The sequence below is a fragment of the Macaca thibetana genome, chromosome 4 (assembly GCF_024542745.1).
Source record: "Macaca thibetana thibetana isolate TM-01 chromosome 4, ASM2454274v1, whole genome shotgun sequence".
Classification (NCBI taxonomy): Eukaryota; Metazoa; Chordata; class Mammalia; order Primates; family Cercopithecidae; genus Macaca; species Macaca thibetana.
The window spans coordinates 54,799,101-54,824,526 of NC_065581.1; the positions used below are offsets into that span (position 1 = coordinate 54,799,101).

Sequence of the window (25,426 nt, forward strand, 5' to 3'; positions counted from 1 at the left end):
TCTGTGTGGAAAACAAACACACTGTAATTTACTGAAGGCATTTATTTATCAAGGCATAGTCTCTTTTGGGGGTTAATGGGAGAACTATCATGAATTTTAAAATTCATGAGTTGGCATTTGATCTTTAGCATGACATTAAGATTAATTCACTATATTGTATGTATTCACAAATGAATTAATCAAATATACTGAAATTGATAAAAAGAAGACAGAAACTGACTTTGACATACTGTTTGATAGTTGCCATTAATTAAATGCCCAACAAGTTCAACAAAATACACCGTTAGGCAGAAATAAAACAAATGGGAAAATCCAAAATTGGCACTTTATTTTTTTCTTTTAGAACTGTCCCTAATTAACCTTCCATGGCTTCTGTAGAATCCTTAATGTAGCAGATTACTTAGAAATAGAAATAAAAGTTTCACTTCTTTAGAATTATCACCTTATTCTAATTCACACTTTAAATTTGGTCACTTTCTCCAAGTTAAGGCTAAATTTTACTGCTCTCTTCTAAACAGACAACCAGCATTTGGAGATTCTCTTAGATTGAAGGGCACATGGCCTGAAGTGAATTCTGTATTTTAATATTCACAGCACAAAGGCAGGAAAGTTAAAAGCTTTCTTCTGTGTACACATTGAACACTTGTAGGTGGAGACTGAGGAAATCCAGGATGCCACAAAACTCACTGTAGTAATCAGTTTAGAGTGCAAGTGATGGGAGTCAAGCTTTATATACTTAAGGCTAAAGCAGTATTTACTGACCTACACATCAAGACACGATTGAAAATCCAAGTCTCAGCCGAGCTAGGGATGCACAAACCCTCAGGAACATCTGAAGTCGGGGTTTATACTGGCCAGGTTCTCCTCTGGGTACCCATCGCTAGTTCTTTCTTCATGTCAGCTCCCTTCCTTCCTTCCCCTCTCTCTTTCTCTCTCTCCCCCTCCCCTCCCTCCCTCCCTCCTTCCTCTACCCTCCCTTCCTCTCCTCTCCCCTCCCCTACCCTCCCCTGACCTCTGCTCCCCTCTTCTCATTTCTTTTTGACTGAGTCTCCTTCCATCACCCAGGCTGGAGTACAGTGGCGTGATCTCGGCTTATTGCAACCTCTGCCTCCTGAGTTTAAGTGAGTCTCCTGCCTCAGCCTCCTGAGTAGCTGGGATTACAGGAAACTGCCACTATGCCCAGCTAATTTTTGTATTTTTAGTAGAGATGGGGTTTCACCATGTTGGCTAGGCTGGTCTCGAACTCCTGACCTCAAGTGACCTTGGCCTCCCAAAGTTCTGTCATTACAGGTGAGCCACTGCACCCCACCCAGCTTCTTTCTTTCTGACTGAAAAATATGGTTGTCATGTGGCTGACAACAGACCACTAGTGGCTCTTAGATTTTATATTTTAACACCCTGCCATCAAAGGAGGATGGATTTCAACAATCCATTCCCTAATTTAAGAAATCCAGAAAAAAATTTCTTGTCAGTCTAGCTCAGGTCAGAAGCTAATACTTTAATATGGACTAAGAAAATAATGGAATACTTTCTGTCAGACACTTTAAACAGCAGTCTTAAACACTGTGAATGTATTTTTAACCTTGTTTCCCATGACAACTTATGAAATGGGATTTATATAATTTTCATTTGATAGATGATATATTTGAGACTTAAAGAGTTAGGTAACTTGCCCCTTCACCAGCTAGCTAGTCAATTTCAGAGCCAGGACTTTGATCCAGGATTTGATTCTGGGTCTGGCTTTTTCCAGAGCTCTGCCATCCTCCATTGTCTATCTCTGTGATTAACCTTGTCTGGGCCGTGTGTGCTCTAATTTATTGTCAGGTGGTGTAGTTATGAACGACATGCCAACTCTGAGAAGTCAGATAGAGAAACATTCTAGGTAAAAGGACAGTTTTACAGATGTGCTCTACATTCGTACTATCACCCACAGCTAGTGCTGATTGCCTTGACTAGTACGGGGATACATCTGCAGGTCACTTTATTCATGTTCAGTGGTGCTCCATGTGTTTTAAGAATCTGTGCTGTGTCTCCACGTCTGCAATCCAAGGTTGCCTTCACTTTAAATTTATTGGATTTTTATACTAGTTTATTCATTTATTTGTTAGATCTAGGAGATGTATTTGTCTCTTGAGATAATTTCAGTATTATTCAGAGAATGGCATGCTTTTCCTCCCAATAAAATGAATGAATCTTTCTCATTAGAATGTGTACAGGTAACAAATTAAAACAAGTACATTAACATATACATGTTCTGCTGAAGACCCTTACAGTTGCTTGATGGAAATAATGCTTCTTATTTCAAAATTTAACTACAGTCTTCCTTTGACATTCAAGGGGGATTGGTTTCAGTACCTCTTGCAGATACCAAAATCTGAGGATGTTCAAGTCCCTGATATAAAATGGTGTAGTATTGACATATAATCTATGCATATCCTCCCATGTCCATTAAATTATCTCTAGATTACTTATAATGCCTAATACAATGTGTTATATAAACAATTGTTATACTGTGTTGTTTAGGAAATAATAACATGAAAAAAAGGCAATACAGACACATCTTTTTTCTGAATATTTTTGATCTGTAGTTTGTTGAATCCAGGGATGCAGAACTCATCTATATGGAGGGCCAACTTCACTCAAAAATTTAAGGAAAAAATGTTTCTTTAAAAAACACTCAAATCAGCTGTATTTTAAATTTGAGCATAATAGATTGAATCACAAGACAAGCTTAAACTATTTCCTGTTTCTCTCTGGTACTATAAAGTTTTGTCAATGTAATTCTTTGGAAAGTTATAGGGAAAACAACCTGGAGAAATATGGAGTGGTTAAGTTCAAAAGTGATTCCTTTTGGCTCACTAAACAATCTTTTTTGCTAAGGGTTTTAAAATTTTTGTTACAGTGTGTCTGCTGTATAGTTTCTCACTTTCTTGCATTTTTCCCCTTCTCTGTTACTTTTAGGGGTAAAGCACACCAAATAATTATTCATTCTCTGTCCTGTTAAGTGTTAAACGTGGGCCATTCCTGGTACCCATGCACAACTGCTTTACTGTTTACTGTGACAGCTGTCCATAAGTCAGTCTTTCTGCCTCGCTCATCATTTTTGTTATTCTCCTTCAATTTTCAAAGAGCCTTAGAATCGTGATGGTCTAGCACAGTTTGATATGATGTTAGATATTTTTGTATTTTTATTTCCCCACCTCCCCCCATGATTAATATCCCAGATAATGGATTGGTAACAATCCAGTGCTTTAAGCATGGATTCTCTGCTTACATTTTAGCCACAGAAACATACTAGTATATCCAGTCAATGATTTCCAAACTGATAGCTCATGTAATGTGCCTCTAGAACCATGTCTCTGTTTCTGTTTCTGGAAAAGGCAAGGCATGTCAAATTTATTACATGCAAAATTTGCCTTCCAACCTCGTGGAAACTTTTTCACAGGTAAAATGGTATCCTGGGATTTTTTTTTGGTTGCCTGGTCAAAGAGAAAATAAACGTTATAAGTTAACTCATTATATAAGGTGAGGATTCTTTATCTTTTTTGAGTCATGCACTCTTTTGGCAGTTTGAGGGGTCTATGGTCTTCTTTTTAGCATATTGTTTTTATGTGCATAGTACAAGATTCAGAAATAGTTCTAAGAACCATTGAAAGTTCAAAGCAGTGGTGAGAACAAGTGATATTTTGCTATATATGCAACACTTGTAATGTAAAATATTTATGATTTTTGTAGGTGTCAATGTCACAGATAGTGCTAATTCTATAGTGGTTGATTGATTACATTCGTAACTGAAAGAAATGTTAAATTCCAGTCAGAGATTAATAAAAACAAAACATAATATATTTCCCATCATGGACCCATTGAATGCTCTTCATAGACCCCTTAGATAGAATTAAGATGAACACTTCAGATAGAGTTAAGAACCACGTCTATATAATGTAAGTGACTTAATGTATTGATTCTCTCCTACGTATTTGCATTTTTAAAAAGATCTTCAGGAGGAGAGAAATGGTTACTTAAAATAATAAATTTATAATAATAAAATATCAAGTACTATATGGTCTTCTATTATGATGATGTATCTGCTTTGCATGCATCTGCTTTGCTGTAACAATGGTATATGTTTTAATGAACAAGACAAACTTGAATATGCATGAATGCTGTTTCTATCAAAGTTATCTTCATAGGCTATATTCATATTTCATTGTATTGCTAATTTCAAAAACTTCCTAGAGAAGAATTCTTTCTCTATTTTTTTATAGCTAGCATCCTAATCTTTTGAGTCACTTGAGATTTATGATAAATCATTGTTTTTCAATAGTGGATTTTATTTTTAGAAAGAGCTAAAAGTAATATTGAGTTAACCTGTTTAGGGTTTATTTTAAAGGTATAAATTTAAGGCAATGGAACCAATTTTCTTAAAAATATAAATGATTTTAAAGTTAATTCAAAGAGAGAAGTTTCAAAAATACTTTGAAGGATAGCAGAAACATTAAGTAAACATACAGACTGTCCCTGGTAACATCTTTGGAGGTAATATTCATATAAATATATGTTTGTTTTAAAAAAATCTGACTTCATGAGCCATGTCTTGTAATTTTGGAACTGCCCCTATAAAATTCATAAAATCTGTCAAGAAAAAAGAGAGAGAAATGAAAATAAACCAAGCTTACTGCACATGAGACATTAGTCATGAAGTCAGCTTGCTCTCTGACCTGCTTCTTCGTAGTTCTTTGGTGCCTATTGCCTCACAATCATGTAGACCCTGTTACAGAATTATAGTTCCCCTTAACTGTTCCACAGGTAACAACTTGAACATTATAAAACATTAAGTTTTCCCTGTGATCATTTCAGAGAAATGGATCATCCTGATGTTTACCAGAGCAATAGGCTTTAGTGGCGAAAGGGTCTTGCATACTGATGCAACTACAAATTCCAGCTGATTTCAGTGACCCCCACTGATACCAGCTGATCTAAAAGACCCCACCGACTCATCTGGTCTGAAGGACCCCATGAGGAACTGACTCATCAAAAAATGCAGTTTTCACATCCTGATGATTTCATCCCCCTTTCCCTGACCAATCAATGACCCCAATTTTCCAGCCCCTCATGCTCCAAAAACCTTTTAAAAACCCTCCCTAGAACTTCTTTTCCCCAGAGGAGATAGATTTGAGGATCTCCTTCCATCTCCTCACTTGGTGCTTTGCAATCATTAACACTTTCCCTGCTGCATTTCTGCTGTCTTAGGGTAATGGGTCTGTCACTGGGCAGTGGGCATACAAACCTGTTGGTCCTATAACAATTTGGAGATAGAGGAATCCTCCCACTGAACTTGGAAATCCCATGATTCAGGCATCTGTCTTCTCTGTTTCAGAGTGACACTATTATAGTTCTGGCTCCTGTAGAGTCTGCCATATTCTGAGTGAAATGAGGCACTGCTTATGGTAATGCTCATTAATATTAGTAATAGTATTCCGGAGTTTCCCAAGATTCTGCTGCTTGAAGCTTACTGTGATTTACATTGAGTTGCCACTGTGATATCATTAAGCAGAGTAGAAACATCAAGTCTTGTCTGAGTCTGTTATCAGAAAGAATCCTGCTATCCTTCCTTCTGTGAATATTTTGTGTAAATGTATTGAGTGATTGATGAACCAAAGCTCTTCAAATTTCATTCTTCCCTGCTTACAAATGCCTGAGGAATAAATGGCCTACAGATGCAAAGAGATACTTTTCAAGCATTCCTTTTTTCTTCTTCTGCCTCAGGGACTGTCGTTGACTTTGTCAGCTTCTTGTGGGAAGCAGTAGATTTGAAATCCCTGGAGACTTTTGCCACCTCCTTCCCTCAACATTGCTCCATGTGATCAGAAGTGCTATGGCAGCAGTCCTCACTCACCCTTTTCTGTCTGACGGGACCCATTCCCTGCAACTCCTCCCGTGAAGTTTTGCCCAACTTTCAAACACTGTCCTTCCCTGCCAGTGGGGTTGGCCTGAAAGTGGGAGTAGGAGAGCTGGGGGGTGCAACTTGGAGTTCCTTTTTGCAGTTGCAAGCTGATTCTTCCTATACCTCGACCACCTTTTTGTATCAGCTTTCAGGTTTTCATAGTTAACTTTTCTGAAAGGACATTCCATTAGGATACCTATTAAATAGTATTCTTAGTATGATTGCACTAAGTTTATAAGTTGAATTGGCTTTGTGAATTAGACTGAGAATTTTAATACATTCATTTAGTCTATTATGGAAAAACAACAACAAAGTATTTTGCAAATAAACTTTTAGTTTCCACAAGTAGAGAATTGCTGTGATTCACTTTTATCAGTTAGTCCTAAACACATGTATTTTCATCGATTTTTGTAAACTAGATCACCCAAGTTTATGGATCTTAGAACAGTGGTTGTCATATTTTAGAATTTCCTAAAAGCTTGTTAAAACATGGTCTCCTGAGCCCCATCTCCAGAGTTTCTGATTTAGTAAGTCTGGGGTGAGGCCTGAGAATCTGCATTTCTAACGCATTCTCAGGTGACACCATGCTGCTGATTCAGAAAGAGACTTTGAGAACCACTAGCTTAGAGGACAGCTCACAAGTCTCAAATTACTATGAATCTTTGCAATTCTTAACATAACTGAAATCTCAAATTTTCAAGAGAATGTGAAATTTAAACTCCTCTTGCAAAGACATAACTAAATGAAGGTATATCCACATTCAGTTCACTTGTTATATTTAATTACTTATTTTCAAGGCTTATCAGAGCAGCTATTAACTCCACAATTTAAAATAAAAAATTATTGCAAGCAGCAATGGGCTAGTATTCATGAATTCACATTTTTAATCTGTGCTAAACCAATGTAAATTTTACTTTTTTGAGATTGATTTACCTTACAGTGATTTCTTTTGCTTTCCAGCCGCATTTTGTTGGGTAATGTTTTTCAACAGTTTTAAAAGCGAAATATCTACCACGTTCGTTATCTTTTTAGTTTGAAATGATGTTTTTTTTCGAAGCACTATTGATAAATGGCTCCCAGTATGTTCCTGTTGTGATAGGGAGAAATATGTAATTGATTTTATAGCACTTCTGAGTGCTCAGCCCTGGAACCTGCCTACACCTTGCAGATGTGTGAATTGAATTGGAATGGGGAAATTCTGTTGCTAATCACTACAAGCCTCCAGACTTGGTGTGGGAGGTGGGTGAGCATGGGATTGCTTTTCTTTTCTTGAGAAAAAATAAAATTAACGAGATGGTTTTTTTTTTTTTTCTGTTGGCTCTCATATTCTCCTTTTAAAAAACGAAGATCTTTTGATTACAGTGCAAGTATCTTAGTTCCATTGTCTTCCTGAAAGATCAATAACTGATATTTTATGGTAAGAAGATCAGAAAATAAGTGAAAATAGCTGGGGTTTGGCTTAATTTATGCAAATTAATGGGTGTATCTTCTTGTGTTTAACACTGGAAACGACTGCATGCTACAAAGTATTCACACAGCTGCTGAGTCTGAGTGGCATCAAAAATGAGGCCAACCATGGGGACACCAGTCTTGAGTTCAAAGCCCAACTGTGTCATCTGTTAGTTATGCTAACTTGGGCAAACATTCAGTTTTGCTGCCTTTAAAATGGGGGAAAATATGGAGCCTGAATGTCTGTGAGGGATTAGAAACACTAGATGTGAAACACCTGGTGCACTGAAAGCAGTCAATAAAGGGAAGTGATAGGGACAGAAATTCTTAAATTGGCTAATAAATTCCAAATTTTCTAACTTCTTCATTTGCAAAAGAACAGCTGCTGCATTTATCTGAGAAAAAAAAGTCCTGGCTGGGCACAGTGGTTCACACCTGTAATCCCAGCACTTTGGGAGGCCGAGGCAGGCGGATCACCTGAGGTCGGGAGTTCAAGACCAGCCTGACCAACATGGAGAAACCCCAGCTCTACTAAAAATACAAGATTAGCATGGCATGGTGGCGCATTCCTGTCATCTCAGCTACTTAGGAGGATGAGGCAGGAGAATCGCTTGAACCTGGGAGGCAGAGGTTGTGGTGAGCCAAGATCGTGCCATTGCACCCCAGCCTGAGCAACAAGAGCAAAACTCCATCTCAAAAAAAAAAAAAAAAAAAAAATCCTAAAACCCTGAATAATAATCAGGGAAATGCCTATGTGCTTCTTGCTGAATTTTTATTCAAGGTGATTTATGGTTATTTGTCCTTGCTTTTCTCTACAGTGTCTAGGTGGATTTGTGATTGGTTAGTTGAATTTTCATAACCCCATCAGAACTTTTACCGATTTGATCAAATTCTTCAAGGCAACTTTTAATTATGCAGTAATTATAAATAGCATTGTTAATATGAGTCTATCAAATATTGAAAATCCCTACCAACGTTGCCAAACACATAGCATTTACTCGATAGATATCAATGCTTAACAATAGATATTAGTGCTTATTGTTAGTAACTGTATTATTTAGAGATTCTGTCATACATGCTTCCAGACTGTAAATGTTTTAAAAAAGTCAAAGTGCTATTTTTTCTAACTACCATTTCTATGGGTCTGTAGTCAGGATGCAAGTTCAGATATCAGCTCAGAGATATCTCACAAAGAACAGTTTCCTCTTTTATTCCATATGGCCTCCTGGTCTCTCAGGTCACCAAGGTAGTTTTCCCGGTGATTAGGTTCCCAGCACCAAAGCTGCTATCTCCAAGAAACTTCTCTGATCTGCCAGGTGACACCCTCAGAGGTCAGTTCAAAACCAATCCAAGACTTCCAGTTTTGACTCAAGTTTTGCTACACTTAATAGAGGGTGTTGAATATGTATGTTTCATCATTACAGAACCATTTTATTTATGTTTGACAAATAGTACAAAAAGCATGAAGGAGTTAAATTGGATTAACACTGTTGTTCAATATTAGGGTGAATTATTTCATTGCCTTTTAACCTACTAAAGCCTATTGCTCTGGTAAGCATCAGGATGATATGTTTTTCTGAAATGATCAAATAATCTCTCTGGAGAAACAATTGCCTGTCTCTGCAACTTCCAATCCTCTCCTTCCCCACGAGCCTAAAATCAATAGATGTGCCAAGGAGTGGGTCAGGATGAGGAAACCTAAGGCCCTTTATCATAATCTCTATTAACCTTCCCAAAGCCACTCCAAAGAAGCATACATCTAACTAAAAGTCATGCTGATTGTGCAACTATTGGCAATGTGTAGACCATGTGTAGACCCAATTCAAACCAGACTGATATCTCTGGGCTCTGTCTACACAGAGTCACATTTGGTATCTTCATTGCTTCTCCTTCCACAACTGTATTGCAGAAGACTCTGGACCTATAATTTGGAAAGGCTATTGGACCTGTTTCTGAAGGAAAGTGCATGTAGGCCATTGCAAGTGGGGTTTAATTAATGGAAATGCAACATAATGCTCACATTTTCTAAGATGAGGCATGTCTGTAGCCACCGTTTGCAGAATTTCCTCTTGGAAAGAGAGAGCAGCCTAATAGATTGCTCTGGGTGGCTTCTTCCAGGCTTCAAGGAAGACATTTTGCATAGCGTTGTGGAGGCATCACCAAAATCGAAGCCTGAATACAATTTTATCCAAATAGCCTTGCATGAAAAATATTCATCTCCTGTATTCCCACGGTGAAAAAACATCAGCTGATCACGGGGACTGGTTGGTATTATTTCTAGGCTTGATTTAGGTCAGTGTTTTCTAGGGGTGAGGGTAAGATTTGCCAGAGGCTAGAACTTTAAAGTGTTTTTGCTTTTAAAAAGAAAAAAAGAGAAAGAAATCAAAATGGATTTGGGTCATTAACCTGATTCTTACAGCAACTGGATAACTATTTCCTTTTTCTAGTCCAGGAGCAAAGGACTAGGGTGAATGATCCACTGAGAACGTCTTGTGTTACGATCAATACTGAGGGAGTCTCTTTCATCAAATTTACTTTGCCTGTTGCTTTGCCAGATATTTTTAGTTCTGCAGTGTTTTAGACTTTATATCTCTCTGCTATACAAAACCGAAGTAATCAAGGCTGCCATAATATCTGAAAAATATGTAGATCAGCTTAGGGGAGTAATCAGTCCCCTTGACTGTTGGTAAATGTCTATTTAAAGCAAAGTTGACAAATCTTTTGTGTAAAGGGTCAAATAGTCAATATTTTAGGTTTTCTTGGCTACAACTACCCAACCTTGCCTTTGTAGCAAAAGACAACAGGTAAATGGAAGGATATGGCTGTTTTCCAATAAAACTTCATTTAAAAAAAAAAATAGGTGGCAGACCAGCATTGGTCTGTGCATCTTAGTTACAGACTTCTGATTTAGACCATTACTGGCAAATCTATGAAAAACAGACTACATTCAAAGCTTTAATATTCAAAATAATTACACATAATTATTATTAATAGTTACACCTAATATGTGTTTCAAGATAATTTGCTTGAAAAACATACCAAACTCACTTTTTTCTTTAAAAAATTAAACAGAGCAGGGGGCTTTAACTGCACCCTCTGTAGAAGTAAGTTGTAAACTCTGTATCTTATTAACATAAAAAAGAGGAAGATGCCATGTGTCAGTGTGTACTGGGATTGATAGCTGCATAAACTTAAAGCATCAGTTGGTCTTGGCATACCATTTATAAAGTTTGCAAGCAAGCAAATTCTTTAAGAAGCAGATGATAAAGCTCAGTCAAGAGCACTTACCTTCAAAATACATGGCTCAAGATGCGTGTTTTCTCGCCAGACATATATTTGAATTATTTAAACTATTATTGGGGATTATGGAGCATTTTTCATGGATGAGAAAATAGCTTTACATGCAGGTCAAAATTAAGTTTCTATATCTAGATACTACTTTGCTGTGGTTCAGGTTGTTCTCATTTTCACTCAGCAATTTAACAGAAAAATGAAATGATGACCTGAATAGGTTGTATGCCCACAAGACCTACTGTCATTTTGGTAGAAATGTTTCAACTGGCCCAATTTACCTCCCTTGATGGGCAGGAGGTTCACCTACTGCTTCTTACTGTCATCGATTAGGTTAACAGTGTTTGAAAATGGATTTGTGATCAGTTCATTTTCTCTAATTTCTACCTAAAATTTTATGTTTATAAAATATCACACAGGCAGTAATAGCTTAAGCAGTTCTCTAGCACTTGTTTAGAGTTTAGAAACAGGCATAGAAAGAGTAATGTGAGCAGCCAGGCATGGTGACTCATGCTTGTAATCCCCTCACTTTGGGAGGCTGAAGCAGGCAAGATCACTTGAGCCTGGGAGCTTGAGACCAGCCTGGGCAATGTAGTGAAACCCCATCTCTACAAAAAATTAGCTGGGCGTGGTTGTGCATAACTGTAGTCTCAGCTACTCGAGAGGTTGAGGTGAGCAGACTGCTTCAGTCCGAGGCTGCTGTGAGCCTGTGAGCCATGATTGCACCACTGCATGCCAGCCTGGGCAACAGAGAGAGACGCTGTCTCAAAAAAGAAAAAAACGTTGCCAGATTTAGCTAACAAAAATATAGGAGGAACAATGGACTAAATCTGAATTTCAGATATACAACAAATAATTTTCTTTTCTTTTCTTTCTTTCTTTTTTTTTTTTTTTTGAGACGGAGTCTCTCTCTTGTCACCCAAGCTGGAGTGCAGTGGTGTGATCTCAGCTCACTGCAACCTCCGTCTCCTGGGTTCAAGCAATTCTCCTACCTCTGCCTCCCAAATAGCTGGGATTACAGGTGCCTGCCACCACACACAGCTAATTTTTGCATTTTTAGTAGAGACGGGGTTTCACCACGTTGGCCAGGCTGGTATTGAACTCCTGACCTCGTGATCACCTGCCTCGGCCTCCCAAAGTGCTGGTATTACAGGTGTGAACCACTGCGCCCGGCCCGACAAATAATTTTCTAGTGTTAAGTATGTTGCACAAAATATTTGGGACATACCTATACTAAATAAATATCCTAAATATTTGAAGGGACAATTACACTAAAAACTTATTTGGTGTTTTTCTGAAGTTAAAATTTAATGAGGCATCCTAATATACTGAAGCAGGATCTAGGAAATGGAGTTTTCACTATATATTATATTTTCTATCAGGTATGATGAAAATTAAAAAATGCAAGTACTTCAGTTAGACAATCTTCATGGGCGAATCTGTTTAGGTTGAGTACCTACTCCTATGCCATGTCGTTAGCTGGGTGAGATTTGGCTTAAGCAGGTAAAGCACCTCTAATGCAAGCATGGGAAGGATACGGTTGCCGTAGGGGTATGTTTTCTTAATTTAAGATGGGTAGGAAACATTTAAAATGATGGCTTGAGCTCATTCTCTATTTTAATAATGAATTTGCCTTTATTCTTTCCCTCTGAGTTTTATAGTGTATTATTTGGAAGTTATAAAAGAAACAAAGATGCTAATACTCATATGTTCATTATCCAGAGCAAACCATTGTAAACATTTTGCTGTTTATTGATCCAGGCTTTCACATATATAAGTAGGGCACATCAGATGTCTTGATTATTCTAAATCACTTTACCTCTGATATGTCATCTTTACCTTTAATTTCCAGATTAATGAGCTTGATTCCTTTCCCCCCACCATATTGTGGGAGTCCATGGCTGCCAGAATGGTTAAAAAGATTCACTGAAAGCAATAGTATCCTCAGCGTGGTATCATCTCTTGCTCCCCATTCCTCCTTTAATGGATCCTCCATCATCCCTGTATTTGTCCTGCCTCCTCTTTTATGTTATCTAATCTTATAGCATCAGTTGTCCCTCTTACTGCCTTCCTCCAACGACCGCTACACAAAACTGTCCTACAGAGTTGACTTTTACTGGAGGTTAGAAAGTTAGTGGAGGTGGACTACAGCATAGCACAGGATGGGAAGGAGCTGAATATGGAGTGCCAGGCATCCTGTTCTTAGAAATTCCTCTGGCATCATCAGCAGTGGGGCTTTTTCACCTGGGCTCTGGCCAGTTTCCATGCTGTAATTTACCAAACCTGATACTCCTTCCCCAGAACCTTTCCACTGGGTCCCTCCTCTCCTCATTTGAGAGTCCTGACAAACTGTTTCTTGGTTGCCTTTGCTTCGCTTACTTCCTCTGGACTCTAAACCTGCAAATGTACATTACTGTATTATTCAGAGCTGTAGACACCTTGTTTAACCCCCTCCCCTGTGCTGGACTTTCCCAGGAGTCTTATACTTTCTCAAACAAAAAATTATATGTTTATATAAACATACAGACTCGATCTTCACCCCCCACCCCAGTTTTAGAGACCCCAAACCTCTCTCATCACAGAAAATGAGGTTGACAACTGATCAGACCTCACTAATTTTATACTGTAAAACGCTTTTTGAATGTGCATGTCCTTTTTTTACAATAATTTCACTTTCTATTTAATATCAATGGGCTAAGCTTCAAAAAATAATTGTAAATGATCGTATTCAATATTATACAGTGATAGTTTTACACTTACGTATAACTAAACCCATGTGATAAAAAGACATACACGTTTTTTGTCTGAGAAAACATATTTTTATATATAAAATTGCTACATATGTAAATTTATTTCTATAAAATACATACATTTATATAAGTAATTTATATAAAGATGTGTATTTAATATTTAATCTATAAAATAGACTATATAAATGTTATACGTCTGTGTGTATATATGTATATACATCTATATAAAAACCAACTACCCAAAGGGCCAGAGGAAACTTTTCAAGTATAGTTATTTTTTTAAACTTGAGCCAAATTATTGGGCAAGAATATCTTCATCACCCATTATCTCTGTGGGTGAAAGATTTATTCTCCTCTTTCATGTCCCCTTCCCCTCACCATCCTCACCCTGATCTCACAGAATTTTTTTTAATAAACTGTATTTCAGCTCTAAGATTCATGATTTTATGATTCTGCCTAAGTGCCCTTCAAGACTCAAGCCGAGGACTGTTTTATTTTATTGTTTTATTTTTCAGATCAGCCTTCTCACCTTCTCATCTGGCCCCAGTACCCTCTGACCCTGATGCGTCACTCTGCACCCCTCTAGTTTATTCACTAGTCTTTCTGGGAAATTCCTGGCACCATCCTGGGGGAGGTGTTACCTTCACAATCCTAAAATACCCGCAGGTCTCCGCGGTGGCAGTGAAGAGGGGAGCCTTCAATGCTTGTGCAAATTACACAGAATATTTGGTACTAGCAAATGGATTCAGTTAGGAGTTTTAGTGCAAGAAAATGAGGAGAAAAGCACTGGAACCTATCAATCAATGTTGGGGTTCACACAGTTTTTTTTTTTTTTTTTTTTTTTTTTTGAGACAGAGTTTGCTTTTGTCGCCCAGGCTGGAGTGCAATGGCGCGATCTCTGCTCACTGCAACCTCTGCCTCCCGGGTTCAAGCGATTCTCCTGCCTTAGTCTCCTGAAGTAGCTGGGATTACAGGCTCCCGCCACCACGCCCAGCTGATTTTTTTTTTTTTTTTTTTGTATTTTTAGTTGAGACGGGGTTTCGCCGTGTTGGCCAGGCTGGTCTTAAACTCCTGACCTCAGGTGATCCACCTGCCTCGTTCTCCCAAAGTGCTAGGATTACAGGCGTGAGGCACCGCGCCGGGCTGGGGTCCACACGTTTTTTTCAGAAAATTGTAAGACACTGACCTGTCCCCAGCAGATTTTTTGATGCCCATGATTACTCACCGTCATTTTATTCATTTTACTTTTGTAGTTCGTTAAGTAGGACTGTTTGTTTTTTCATCTGTGCTTCTGTCACATTTTTCAGCTTATTTATTTGTGTTTAAAAATATTTCAGACACATGACCAAGAGAAATAATGAATTTTCAGTATTAATTGAAACTTCTTGTGTAGCTCTTTCTGTCTCATTCTCCCCAATTTTCCCTAGCGTTTTCTGTGCTAGATTTAGTGTTTCTAATTCTCATTATAACTATATATAAAATTATATATAGTTACTTCTGCATTTCTTGAAACATAACTCATATGATAACATGCTGGTTATTCTTTTGTAATTTGATTATTTTTAGAATATTATGTTTCTGAGATACAGGTATGTTAATACATATAATTCTAGGTAATTGATTCCTTTGTACTATTTCACAGAATGAATATATTTATTTATCTATTCCTCTGTTGATGGGCATTTAGATTATTTTCTTATTTTCCTATTTCTTCTCATGCAAAACATCAATAAAATATTCATGCACACAATTTCTTGGGCTAAGTGCAGGAGTTTGGCCAGTTTGGAGGAACTGCCAAACATGTATAAAACCATCAGATCTTGTGAGAACTCACTCACTATCACGAGAACAGCATGGGTGACACCGGTCCCATGATCCAATCACCTCCCACCAGGTCCCCCCCCCGACACGTAGGGATTACAATTCAGAGATGAGATTTGGATGGGGACACAGCAAAACCGTATCAGACGATGTATCCATATTCACTTTTTCTGGAATATTGACAAGTTGCTCTCCAAAGGAGATTTACCAATTTATTCTCCCTTTAGCAATAAGGGACCTGTTGCTCCACATTCTCACTAGCATTTGGTGCTGCCAATTTGGTGGGTAGAAAATCATATTTCATTATGATTTTGATTTGCATTTTCCTGATTACTAGTAAGACTGAATATCTTTCATTTTTTTGGCCATTTGTATTTCTGTGAATTTCCTCCTCATATGATTTGCAAATGATTTTATTTTTAAAAAGCTGAATTATAGAGCACTTAATATACTTTGACTTGTAAATCTCCTCTTGATTTTATTACTGCAAATGTATTTTCCCCAGCTGTAGAATACTATAGTATTGTTTTCATAACTCTCTAGAAAGCAGTTAACTCATGTGTAATATTTTGTATTTGTCTATCTCTTTTCCTTATAAGGCTATAAGTGAGAACAGAAATAGAATTTTTCATTTTTATTTCTTTAGTTCCTGGCATATCCACTAAAACTGCTTGAATTTATTTGAGAGTACCAGTTAATTTAATGTAGAAGCTATTGTAAGTTTGAGTTTCTTAAGGCTTTCTATTTGAAGGTATTTCTGTCAACCCTAGGTCATATAATTTATGCATATATTAATATGTACTAATAAACATATTAAATGTGACATAGTTTTTGTAGCCAAGTCAGATTAGGTCCTTTTTTAACTTTTAAAATAGAGCTTCCCTCAATTTTCAGGCAAAGAGTTTCTCTTAGAACACTGCTAAGGTCAAGATAGGTTAATATATTCGGATGGGATTGAAATAACAGATGCATTGCTATTTCCAGTCCAGAGTTGTTGGGGAAGCAGGGAGGAAGGAGGGCATAATTTGTACCGTGCTTTGTCATCTTTTCAGCTCATCAATATCAGCAGCTGACACAGGCGAGTGTTTGTCAATGAGTTCTATTGGCTGACACTGACCTTGTCGTTACAACCACCGCTTTCTTGACATCTGCTAGTTTGACACGTGGCACCGGATTCCATGTGCAGCTGGTACCTTGGATTTGAATGTTCTGTGAGTTCTATGACATTAGTACAATTCCTCGATATTGTCACCCTGTTATACATTTAACATCAATGATAGCTGTGTACTGTCTTTGTATTTCTTATTTCATATCGCACTAGTTATGTTTTAGGTGGCATGGCTGTTTATAATGGTATCAGACAACAGATGTTAAATTAGCTATGGACTAATTAGCATGCTCAACTTCAGAATTGCTCCAGGAAAAGTTGATTTTACTATAACTTTATATAATGGGAAATAATTTAATTAAATTGTGGGTAGGAATGAGTGTCATGAATCTGAAAAATTGCTTTGCATTTAAGCTGCAACTTTTTAAGACTAAATTTGAGATTTTATATTTTTTAATTTAAAAATAATTTTAAGTAGAACAAACTTGGGAATGTAAAAATGTTTCATGATTTTAATGATTTGATCTTGAAATAGGTTTCAACATGTAATTCTAATTTCTTAATATAGTCTCAGTTATGCTTTGTGACTGTGAATTACAGAAGCCACGGTTCTACTTTTTCCCCTTTGTCCTTCCTTGAACTTTCTTGCTCCCCCCATCACCCCTCCCTTCTCTCTTTCCTAAGCTGGCATCCCAGTTTTTGTACACTCTTTAGTTGAAGCTTAAGATTCCACACCTGAAGGTTCATTTCTTATGTTTTTTTTCCAGTAGTGTCCCTGGAAACTATGAATTATCCACAGTAGTAATTGATGATAACAATTTTGTTTATGGTACTGAACATGATCACATTTACTGCTGGGTGTGTCAAACCTATGATGATGGAATAATAAGTGGGTACTGAACGTTCCTGCAGCTTTTATTCACAAGGCACTGCTCTTGCAATCAGGGTCACATTACGTAGATGTAAGTGAAATAAGACAGGGAGAGGGTATTTATTTAATCCACCATGAATGCATTCCAGAGTGACTTAATTGCTTTTCTATACCTCAAGCAGGTGGATATGTGTACATATACAATAGCTTGGAATCTTTTTAATTTGGGTTAACGATTTAACAAGGAGAGAAAAGTACTCTTTGCAAATTCAGGAATTATTTTTTCTTTTTGAATTTCTCAAATAGGGAAGATTAGTGTATTTTCATTGCATTGTTTTAGCTTGTTCCCCCAGGGTAGCACAGCTTTGACTGTTCCCAATGTATCCCTGTTATTGTAAAGGCATTTTAATCTAAGAGTCACGGGAGCAAATAGGATGGTGGATAAAAGCTTCAAAAATTCGGCCATTGTGAATTTCTGCAAAATCTTCTTTGCTTCATTTACTTTGTATCTAAAAGTTGTATATGTCGAGACTTGAAGGTTTTTTGAGATGATCCCAGGTGTTACTCTAGGAATGTATTCCAATTTTGTAGCAAACCTCCACTTCTTGAAGACCCTTCTTAAAGCACAGATAGACCAGATTTGAAATCTACTGTGTTCACCCTGCAGGTAGTTTTTCACTAGAAATTGCATCCGTAACAGGCTTTTCATCTTTAGTAAGTCATGGGCTTCAACTGAGAGTTCCTTAAATGGATAACTGAGGCACAAGGCCAGACCAAGTGACAGTTACATCTTCATCCTACTCCTCTCTCCTGACACCAGCCCTACCATTTCTAACTGGCTGAGGTTCCAAGTGGCACCTCTGAGAGGCATTGAGAAACATTGTATGACAATAGCTAAGACCTCAGTGCTATGGAGTCAGAAAGACCTGTGCCTGAGTGCTATAGCTATTGCATGCTGTACGACCTCGGGAGAGGTTAGTGAACCATTTTTAAGTATCAGAATTCCCACTTATTAAATAGGGATGATAGTCATACCTATTTCAAAAAGTTTTTGTGAGGACTCCATGAGAAAGTACTTAATAAATGTTTGGCACACAGTAAACATCGTGTTTATCATGATATCATGATTGTCTGCATCATCTCTGGTCATGTCAAAATTCTCTGGGGGATATTCGAAGAGATCAAGTTTCTCATTTGTAGCTAGGCTACAAATAAACAAAAGGAATCAGTGAGATTAAAGGGTGGAAGCCCAGTAGAGTGAGCCTTAACAGCTTTACAAGCCTAGCTGCAGTGTCCTGTGAGAAGCCTTCAGCTTGCCAAGCACAGATCCATTCCTTTGAAAAGGTCATTGCGTGACGAGCTGCCTACCAGTGGCTGACTCACACAAGCATCTATTCACATTCATTTTCCTACATGAATAGTTCCAGAGTTACCAGAGTTCTAGCCTCAGCTCAAGGCCTTCATTTATTTATTTATTTTCCCAGAGCAGTCTCATCAGGCTATGAAGCTCCAGCTTGCTTTATGTTGATGACTGCTGAGTCTACATCTGCTGCTCTCACTTATTCTGAATTCTGAAGAAGAAATTCCTTAGGCTGCATTCCAGGCCCTTTGTATTCTCTCCTGGACCTGCCATGACAGCCTGAATTTCCACTGCTCAGATTTATGTGTCCTGTGTCCTGGAATAACTGAACTATTGGTTATTTTCTATGAATACTCCATATTTTTCAGCCTTCATCCTCCTCACATTTACCACCGTTGTATGTGTGTTCATTGGTTCTTTATCTACATTTACTCCTTAGCTAGGTAATATGATTCAATCTCAAGGTTGTACAGACTCTCTGTATCTTTATAACTTCCACATTTACATCTCCAGATGTTACTCTATGTTTAAATTCTAGGCTCATATATCTAACTCCATATTCAGCATCTTCACTTGAATGTCTAAAAGACCCCTCCAGCCTAAGGTGTCCACAATTGAACAGTGGTTCTTTCTCTTCTTACCCCACCTATTTATGTGTGTATATTTAATTTTTAGTATTACTTTGTGCTTTTCTTGACTGAACTTTGGAATCAGCAATTTCTGCAGGAAACCTCATTCATTTTAGGGGAATGGGGCATAAAGAAACCAAGATTCAGGTGCTTAATATGCTCATTGCTACTAGGGAGTGAGATCATGTCACCACTTTGCTATGAATATTTCAATAGTTTCCCATTTCACTCAGAATAAAAGCCAAGTCCGTTATAGTGGGTGACAAGGCCCTAGCAATCTGGCCCCTTCTTAAGAATCTTGCCACATCCCTTGTGGCTCTTCTCCAGGGTCATTTTCTCCGGTCACACCAACCTCTGTTCTTCAGGGATGTCAGATAGTCTCCCACCTTTGGGTCTTGGTTTTTGCTGTTCTCTGTTGGAGTATTTTCACCTAGTTATCTGCATAGTTTATTTCTTCATCTCTTTCAATCTTCTTCTTAAAAGTCGCCTCCAAGGAAGCCTTCTCTGTCCAACCTATTTAAATCTGTTGTGCTCTCACCTCCATCTTCTGGTACTCCCTGTGCATATCTTCCATGCTTAGTTCCTTCTCAGCATGACCAGAATATTCTAAGATATTATATAATTTATTTTATTTATCATCTATCTCCGTCTTCTAAAATAGAGGTGACATGAAGGCAGGGATTTTTGTGTATTTAGCTCTCTGTTTTATCCCCAGGATCTGGGGTAACACCTGGCACCTAGCCAGTGCTCAGTCAAGATTTTTTGAACAAATGATGAGTAAATGAACATTATGAGTATACGGAAGTAGGGAGTGGTTTCTGGAAGTCTATTCTAATATGGCGTCAAAGCCAAAAAGTCCTATAGCTGAGTCTCTTCAGTGACTATGAGGGTAGAAGGCAAGGAGGTGTTACAAAATCTGCCTTAGGTATATAAACTGCTGAAAAGGTACAAGTTTCACATTTATAGCAAATATCCTTGGATTCAGATTGTTTGTCTTTATCTATTAATGAGTCCATTCTGATGACTCAATGACTAAATTGAAGTGGGTGGTTTTATAGAGGGAAAGTGTTTCAAGAGAAAGAAATGTTATTTGATGCAAAAAAAAAAATGTAAAAAAAAAAAAACCCACGGAAATCAGGGATAAAAAATAGTAGCAAAGAGGAATGAATCTAATAGAGGGGCTAAAAAATTTCCGATAATCCAGGACATCTTTGAAAGCTTGGTGACTTCTCACTTGCACACCTTCTCCTTCCTCTGGGGGCCACTGCCCTCAGATGTGTGAGGGTCGGTGAGAAGGAAGAGAATCCAAGCTCTGGACCTGCGTGGGTTGTGAGAACATTACTTTGTCTAAATAAAATAAAGTAGATTCTGCTTGGATGATGCTGCCATTTATTGAACTGATTAAGAAAAATTAAAAAAAACACAAGATACTTTATGATGCTTACGGGAAAGATACTCTTTTTTCGACTCCGCCACTGTTTGAGATTCTTGCTCTTTGCCAGAAGATCCATCTGCCAGGCAGCAACCAGGCTTTCTGCAGAGCCTAAAGCTCTACCTGGGGAATGTGTCCAGAAGGAGAACACCTGGGCAGGCTGAACCTACTCATGAGTTAATGCAACTTACTGAGCTAAGCAGCTTTCTTCTGGAGTCTTCAGAAAGGGCCATGGTATCATTTTCAAGTTAGCTCTTGTTCCCAAAAGGAAATTTGCATATTCTTATGCTTATGTGTTTTCCAAACTTGACACATTTGGTTTATGCAAGATGGTTTCAGAATTGAAGTAAAATAGTTTGTCTTTTCTGAAGAACAAGCCAAGGAAAAGCAAGAAACTTCTGCTTAGGTCTCTGAGGCATCAAACTTCCTGAATATGTCAAAAGTCAGATGCTGGAGGTTCAGGGAAGGAAGACGTGAGGGTCTGGCCTAAGTGGGAGCACCAATGGATAAATCAAAGCATACATATATAGTAACTTATGAAATTACTGATTCATTTTACCCTTCTTAGCTTTCCCTGGGGTTCTGTAGTAGGTGAGACAATCTTGATGCCAGAGTTGAACGAGGTCAAAGAGCATGGCCAGCCACAAAGACTGTGTCATTATTTAACCTTAGAAGATAAATGTCCCTCATCCCCATATCTCTCTAGCCCATATTTTTAATTACGGAGGGGTCAAAGAACATTCCAAAGCACATCTGTCTCTCAGGTGTTTGAGCAGACAGGCTTCTCAACTTTGGTGGCCATTGTTTATCAGTTTCTGTGAAGCTCAAAAAGCTTAAGTCATAAAAAAAAGCCACTATGCTTGAATAGCTTATTATACATATTACAGTGGTCTCATAACTGGTAAGCAAATCTCAGAGGTTGTGCCAGATAAGGGTATGGAGAAAAATTATTATTCTGTGTTTTTATTTTCACCTTTTAAATTTCTATTTAGGTGCACGTGTTACATTATACATTTGTCCAGGACCACATGTGCATGATAATGAATAAACAAATTAATAGATATTTCTATAGAAGTATGTGCTCAAATTATTTTATTGATAAGTCCATACTCCAGAAACCTTGGAGGCCACCTTTTTTCCCCTCAAGTTCAACATTTTTTGAGGCCTATAGCAAAGAGTTTTTACTGTTTCTAGTGGAACCTGAATAAAAGGGGGGAATAAAATATTTAGACTTATAATTCTGGTGGATTTCTAAATACTTTATTCCTATAACAAAGTACAACATTAGCCTCTTTATTTTCAAATAAACCTCTTTTATTTTTGGTGTGGGTTTTAGTTGAATTAATAAATTGATTCAGGATTTAAAAGACATATGCAAATTTGCAGACATTCTCTACATATGTAGCCGTGCTGGGTTACGTAACATTAATCATTAAAAAAGAAAAGTCCCTTTACAATAGTAACATTTCAGCAAGGCTAAAATATCTATTTTCAGGATATAAATTCCATTGGGAATTACCTTAGCTAAGTCTGATTATTGGGCCACCTGGTATTTTATGCTACCTGATTAGTTTTATATCCCAAGGCCACGTGATAATTTTACTCCCAGGATTCAAAGCTGTACTTTTTCTTTTCAAGGAGTACAGAATGTGGCTGAAGACACATTTTGATTTTGAGCAATGACAGGGTAGCTGAAAGACTTGGGTTTCAGGACAGTTCTATATCTGATGGATGGCTTATATGACATAGCTCTAAGACTATCCCTCTTACAGAATGCTTATACCTGACCCTTTGAGCCTTTCAGCGACAAGAATCAGAATCCATCTCAAAAACAAAACAAAAGAAACAAAATCCCATAATGCCAAATATATGTGAAGTATTTTCTAAAGCCTGAGTTGAGCCCAAATATTGACTTTATTTTTTAAACCAAAATTTGTATTGAACTTACTTCAGAATGTTTCTAAAGTATAGCCTGAACTACTGCCGATCTTGAACATTTTCAAAACTATGGTACTATAACAAAATTAGGCCATCAATATATTCTCTGAATGAAACTGGGCTTGATTTAGCACCTCTGTCTTAAGTCTCTGAATTGAACCTCCTCATAGCAGTGGGGTCCTCATTGTCTGCATACACCACAATCAATTTGTTCATTAATCTGTTCTGACAGTACCTCTCCCCCTTTTAAATAGCCTTGTTTATGATTTGGAAGTGTCATTCCTTTTTTTTTTTTTTTTTTTTTTTTTGAGACGGAGTCTTGCTCTGTCGCCCAGGCTGGAGTGCAGTGGCCGGATCTCAACTCACTGCAAGCTCCGCCTCCCGGGTTTACGCCATTCTCCTGCCTCAGCCTTCCGAGTAGCTGGGACCACAGGCACCCGCCACCTCGCCCGGCTAGTTTTTTTTTTGTATTTTTTTAGTAGAGACGGGGTTTCACCGTGTTAGCCAGGATGATCTCGATCTCCTGACCTCGTGATCCGCCCGTCTCGGCCTCCCAAAGTGCTGGGATTACAGGCTTGAGCCACCGCGCCCGGCCCTGGAAGTGTCATTCTTAGTGAAACTAAAATGAGTTGCAGGATTGATCAGTTTTTACTAATCAGGTTTGTTTCTGTTGATCACTTTTGTTCATTTTCTCATGTTTTCTTTCTTATGCTGTTGGATATTAACAGAAGAAGCATAAGCAGCAGTTCTTAAACTGCCTCTCAAGCATCAGAGGGAATTTGATGCTGTGAGATTTAGGCTTTCTTCTCAACTTTTCCATGGGTGATAATGCCCCCACCATGACTCTTCCAACAGAAAATGCCCAGACAGCTGTATGGAGTACATCAGCTATCTTATCAGGATGTCTTGAGATAGAAAAGTTAAGCACAATAGTTAAGTGGAAGATACTTACTTTGTTAGAATCTACTAAACTTAGAAATTACTTAGTTTTTCCCGGGAAGATAATCCTACCTCCATAACTAGTTAGCAAGTTTGACAGACATTCTAGGCTTTCCATTTTAACTTATTTTCATATTCTGTCTAGAATAACTTGCCTTGGTTATTCAGAAATTAATCCTACTGACTTCAAGACAGTCATTTTGACCCTCTCCATTTCAGCAAATATTGGTGTGAGAACCAGCCTTCATATTGTAGTGAGCACCGGTTGTGTGCAGGGCATTCTATCTATGTTAAGTATTGTATCTGTATGTGTGTGACAAAGAGAGAGAGAGAGGGACACACACACGCACATATACACACAGCACAGTGGATTTTGGAATGCATAATTTTGACATTCATAAGCAATCCTAAAGTTCCGAGCCATGGACTCATGTAGTGATTTGTAATTTTGCTTAGCATGAATTTGAATCCCACTTACTTGAGATTCATGTAGGGGACAAAATAACTTTCCTAATGAGTAAGTCAACTGTACACACAAAAATTTATCCTTGTTCTAATCATTTTTCATGTTTTTTTTTATGGTGGAAATACTGTAAAGCAGTGTTTCTCAACCTTAATAATATTGACATTTGGGCCAAATATTTCTTTGTTGCCAGGGACTGTGCTGTGACTTACAGGATATTTAGAAACATCCCTCGCCTATACTCACCAGAGGCCAGGAGCACACCTCTCCCACTTTTTATGACAACCAAAATGTCTCCAGACATTGCCAAATGTACCCTGGGGGGAAAAAATCTCCCAGAATTGAGAACTGCTTCTGTAGAGGAAACTCCTGGTTGATGAGTAAAAGTTGAGCCATCATAAATTGTACCCATATTTCCTATAGTACGTTGTCATACATTGAGATTTTATTTCTGAGAGCACCTTCTATTCATAAAATTACAAAATTGATTTAAAATTTCTAAAGTCACTTAATTAAATATGGAAAATTAAATACTATGAACTCTATATTCCTTTTAAGGGAGACTATCTTTTCCTATAGAGTATCAGCATATCCAATGTAGGCATTTCACTTAATATTGTCTGAGAGAAATTATTTAGTAATTGAAGGTGGGATAAAATGGTGAGTGGGAAAGTTATATTCAAGGAATCTAGCCAGGAGACTGAATTAGTCTTGCCTGTAAGATAGAAGGAAAGGTGGGTTTTCAAGATCATGTGGGAGAAAAATCACTGAGTTCCTAAAATGATCATTATTACTGCCAAGTAAATCTAGCCATTCCCCAATTGCAGTGAAAAGCAAGCAATGACTTGATCCTCAGTGTCTGAGAACAGCTTCCTGCGCTCAGCCCCAGTTCCAAGGATCTATTGTCATGATCCTTCTAAACCCTAGACCTCCGGTTACAGATCTCTTTTAATTATACCAACACTTGTTGTTTGAGAACTTGTAAACTTTCAGCCCATTTAAACATTCGTATTTACTGTTTCACTTTTTTGTACTTAACTAATTTTATGATTTCTGCTATTAATTCTTTGGTTTTCAGAGTCATTTCTCTATTCAACAAGATTGTCTCTGAACTAAGCATGTGTTCTTGAATACCAATTCATGAAGATGGTTTTCAGAAGGGAAATTGCAGCTACGTGAACACAGATAATTTGTCAACCTGGATAGTTTTTACAGCATGACTTTTTTTTTTTTTTTTTTTTTTTTTTGAGACGGAGTCTCGCTCTGTCGCCCAGGCTGGAGTGCAGTGGCGCGATCTCGGCTCACTGCAAGCTCCGCCTCCTGGGTTTACGCCATTCTCCTGCCTCAGCCTCCTGAGCAGCTGGGACTACAGGCGCCCGCCACCGCGCCCGGCTAGTTTTTTGTATTTTTAGTAGAGACGGGGTTTCACCG

The 25,426-nt window shown here is 37.9% G+C and overlaps 1 protein-coding gene across 7 annotated transcripts in view; it reads left to right on the forward strand.

Annotated features, from left to right (window-relative positions):
• MLIP (muscular LMNA interacting protein) overlaps positions 1–25,426 on the forward strand; it is a 257,064-nt gene that overhangs the window by 55,564 nt on the left and 176,074 nt on the right. The window contains exon 1 of one of the 7 annotated variants that reach the window (XM_050788999.1): positions 15,646–16,466. The exons of the other annotated variants lie outside the window; for them this stretch is intronic. Within the exon in view, the coding sequence (XP_050644956.1) occupies positions 16,434–16,466 (33 nt within the window). The 5' untranslated portion in view covers positions 15,646–16,433. Of the gene's footprint in view, positions 1–15,645; positions 16,467–25,426 lie in introns of those variants that run through there. 7 annotated transcript variants of the gene reach the window in all.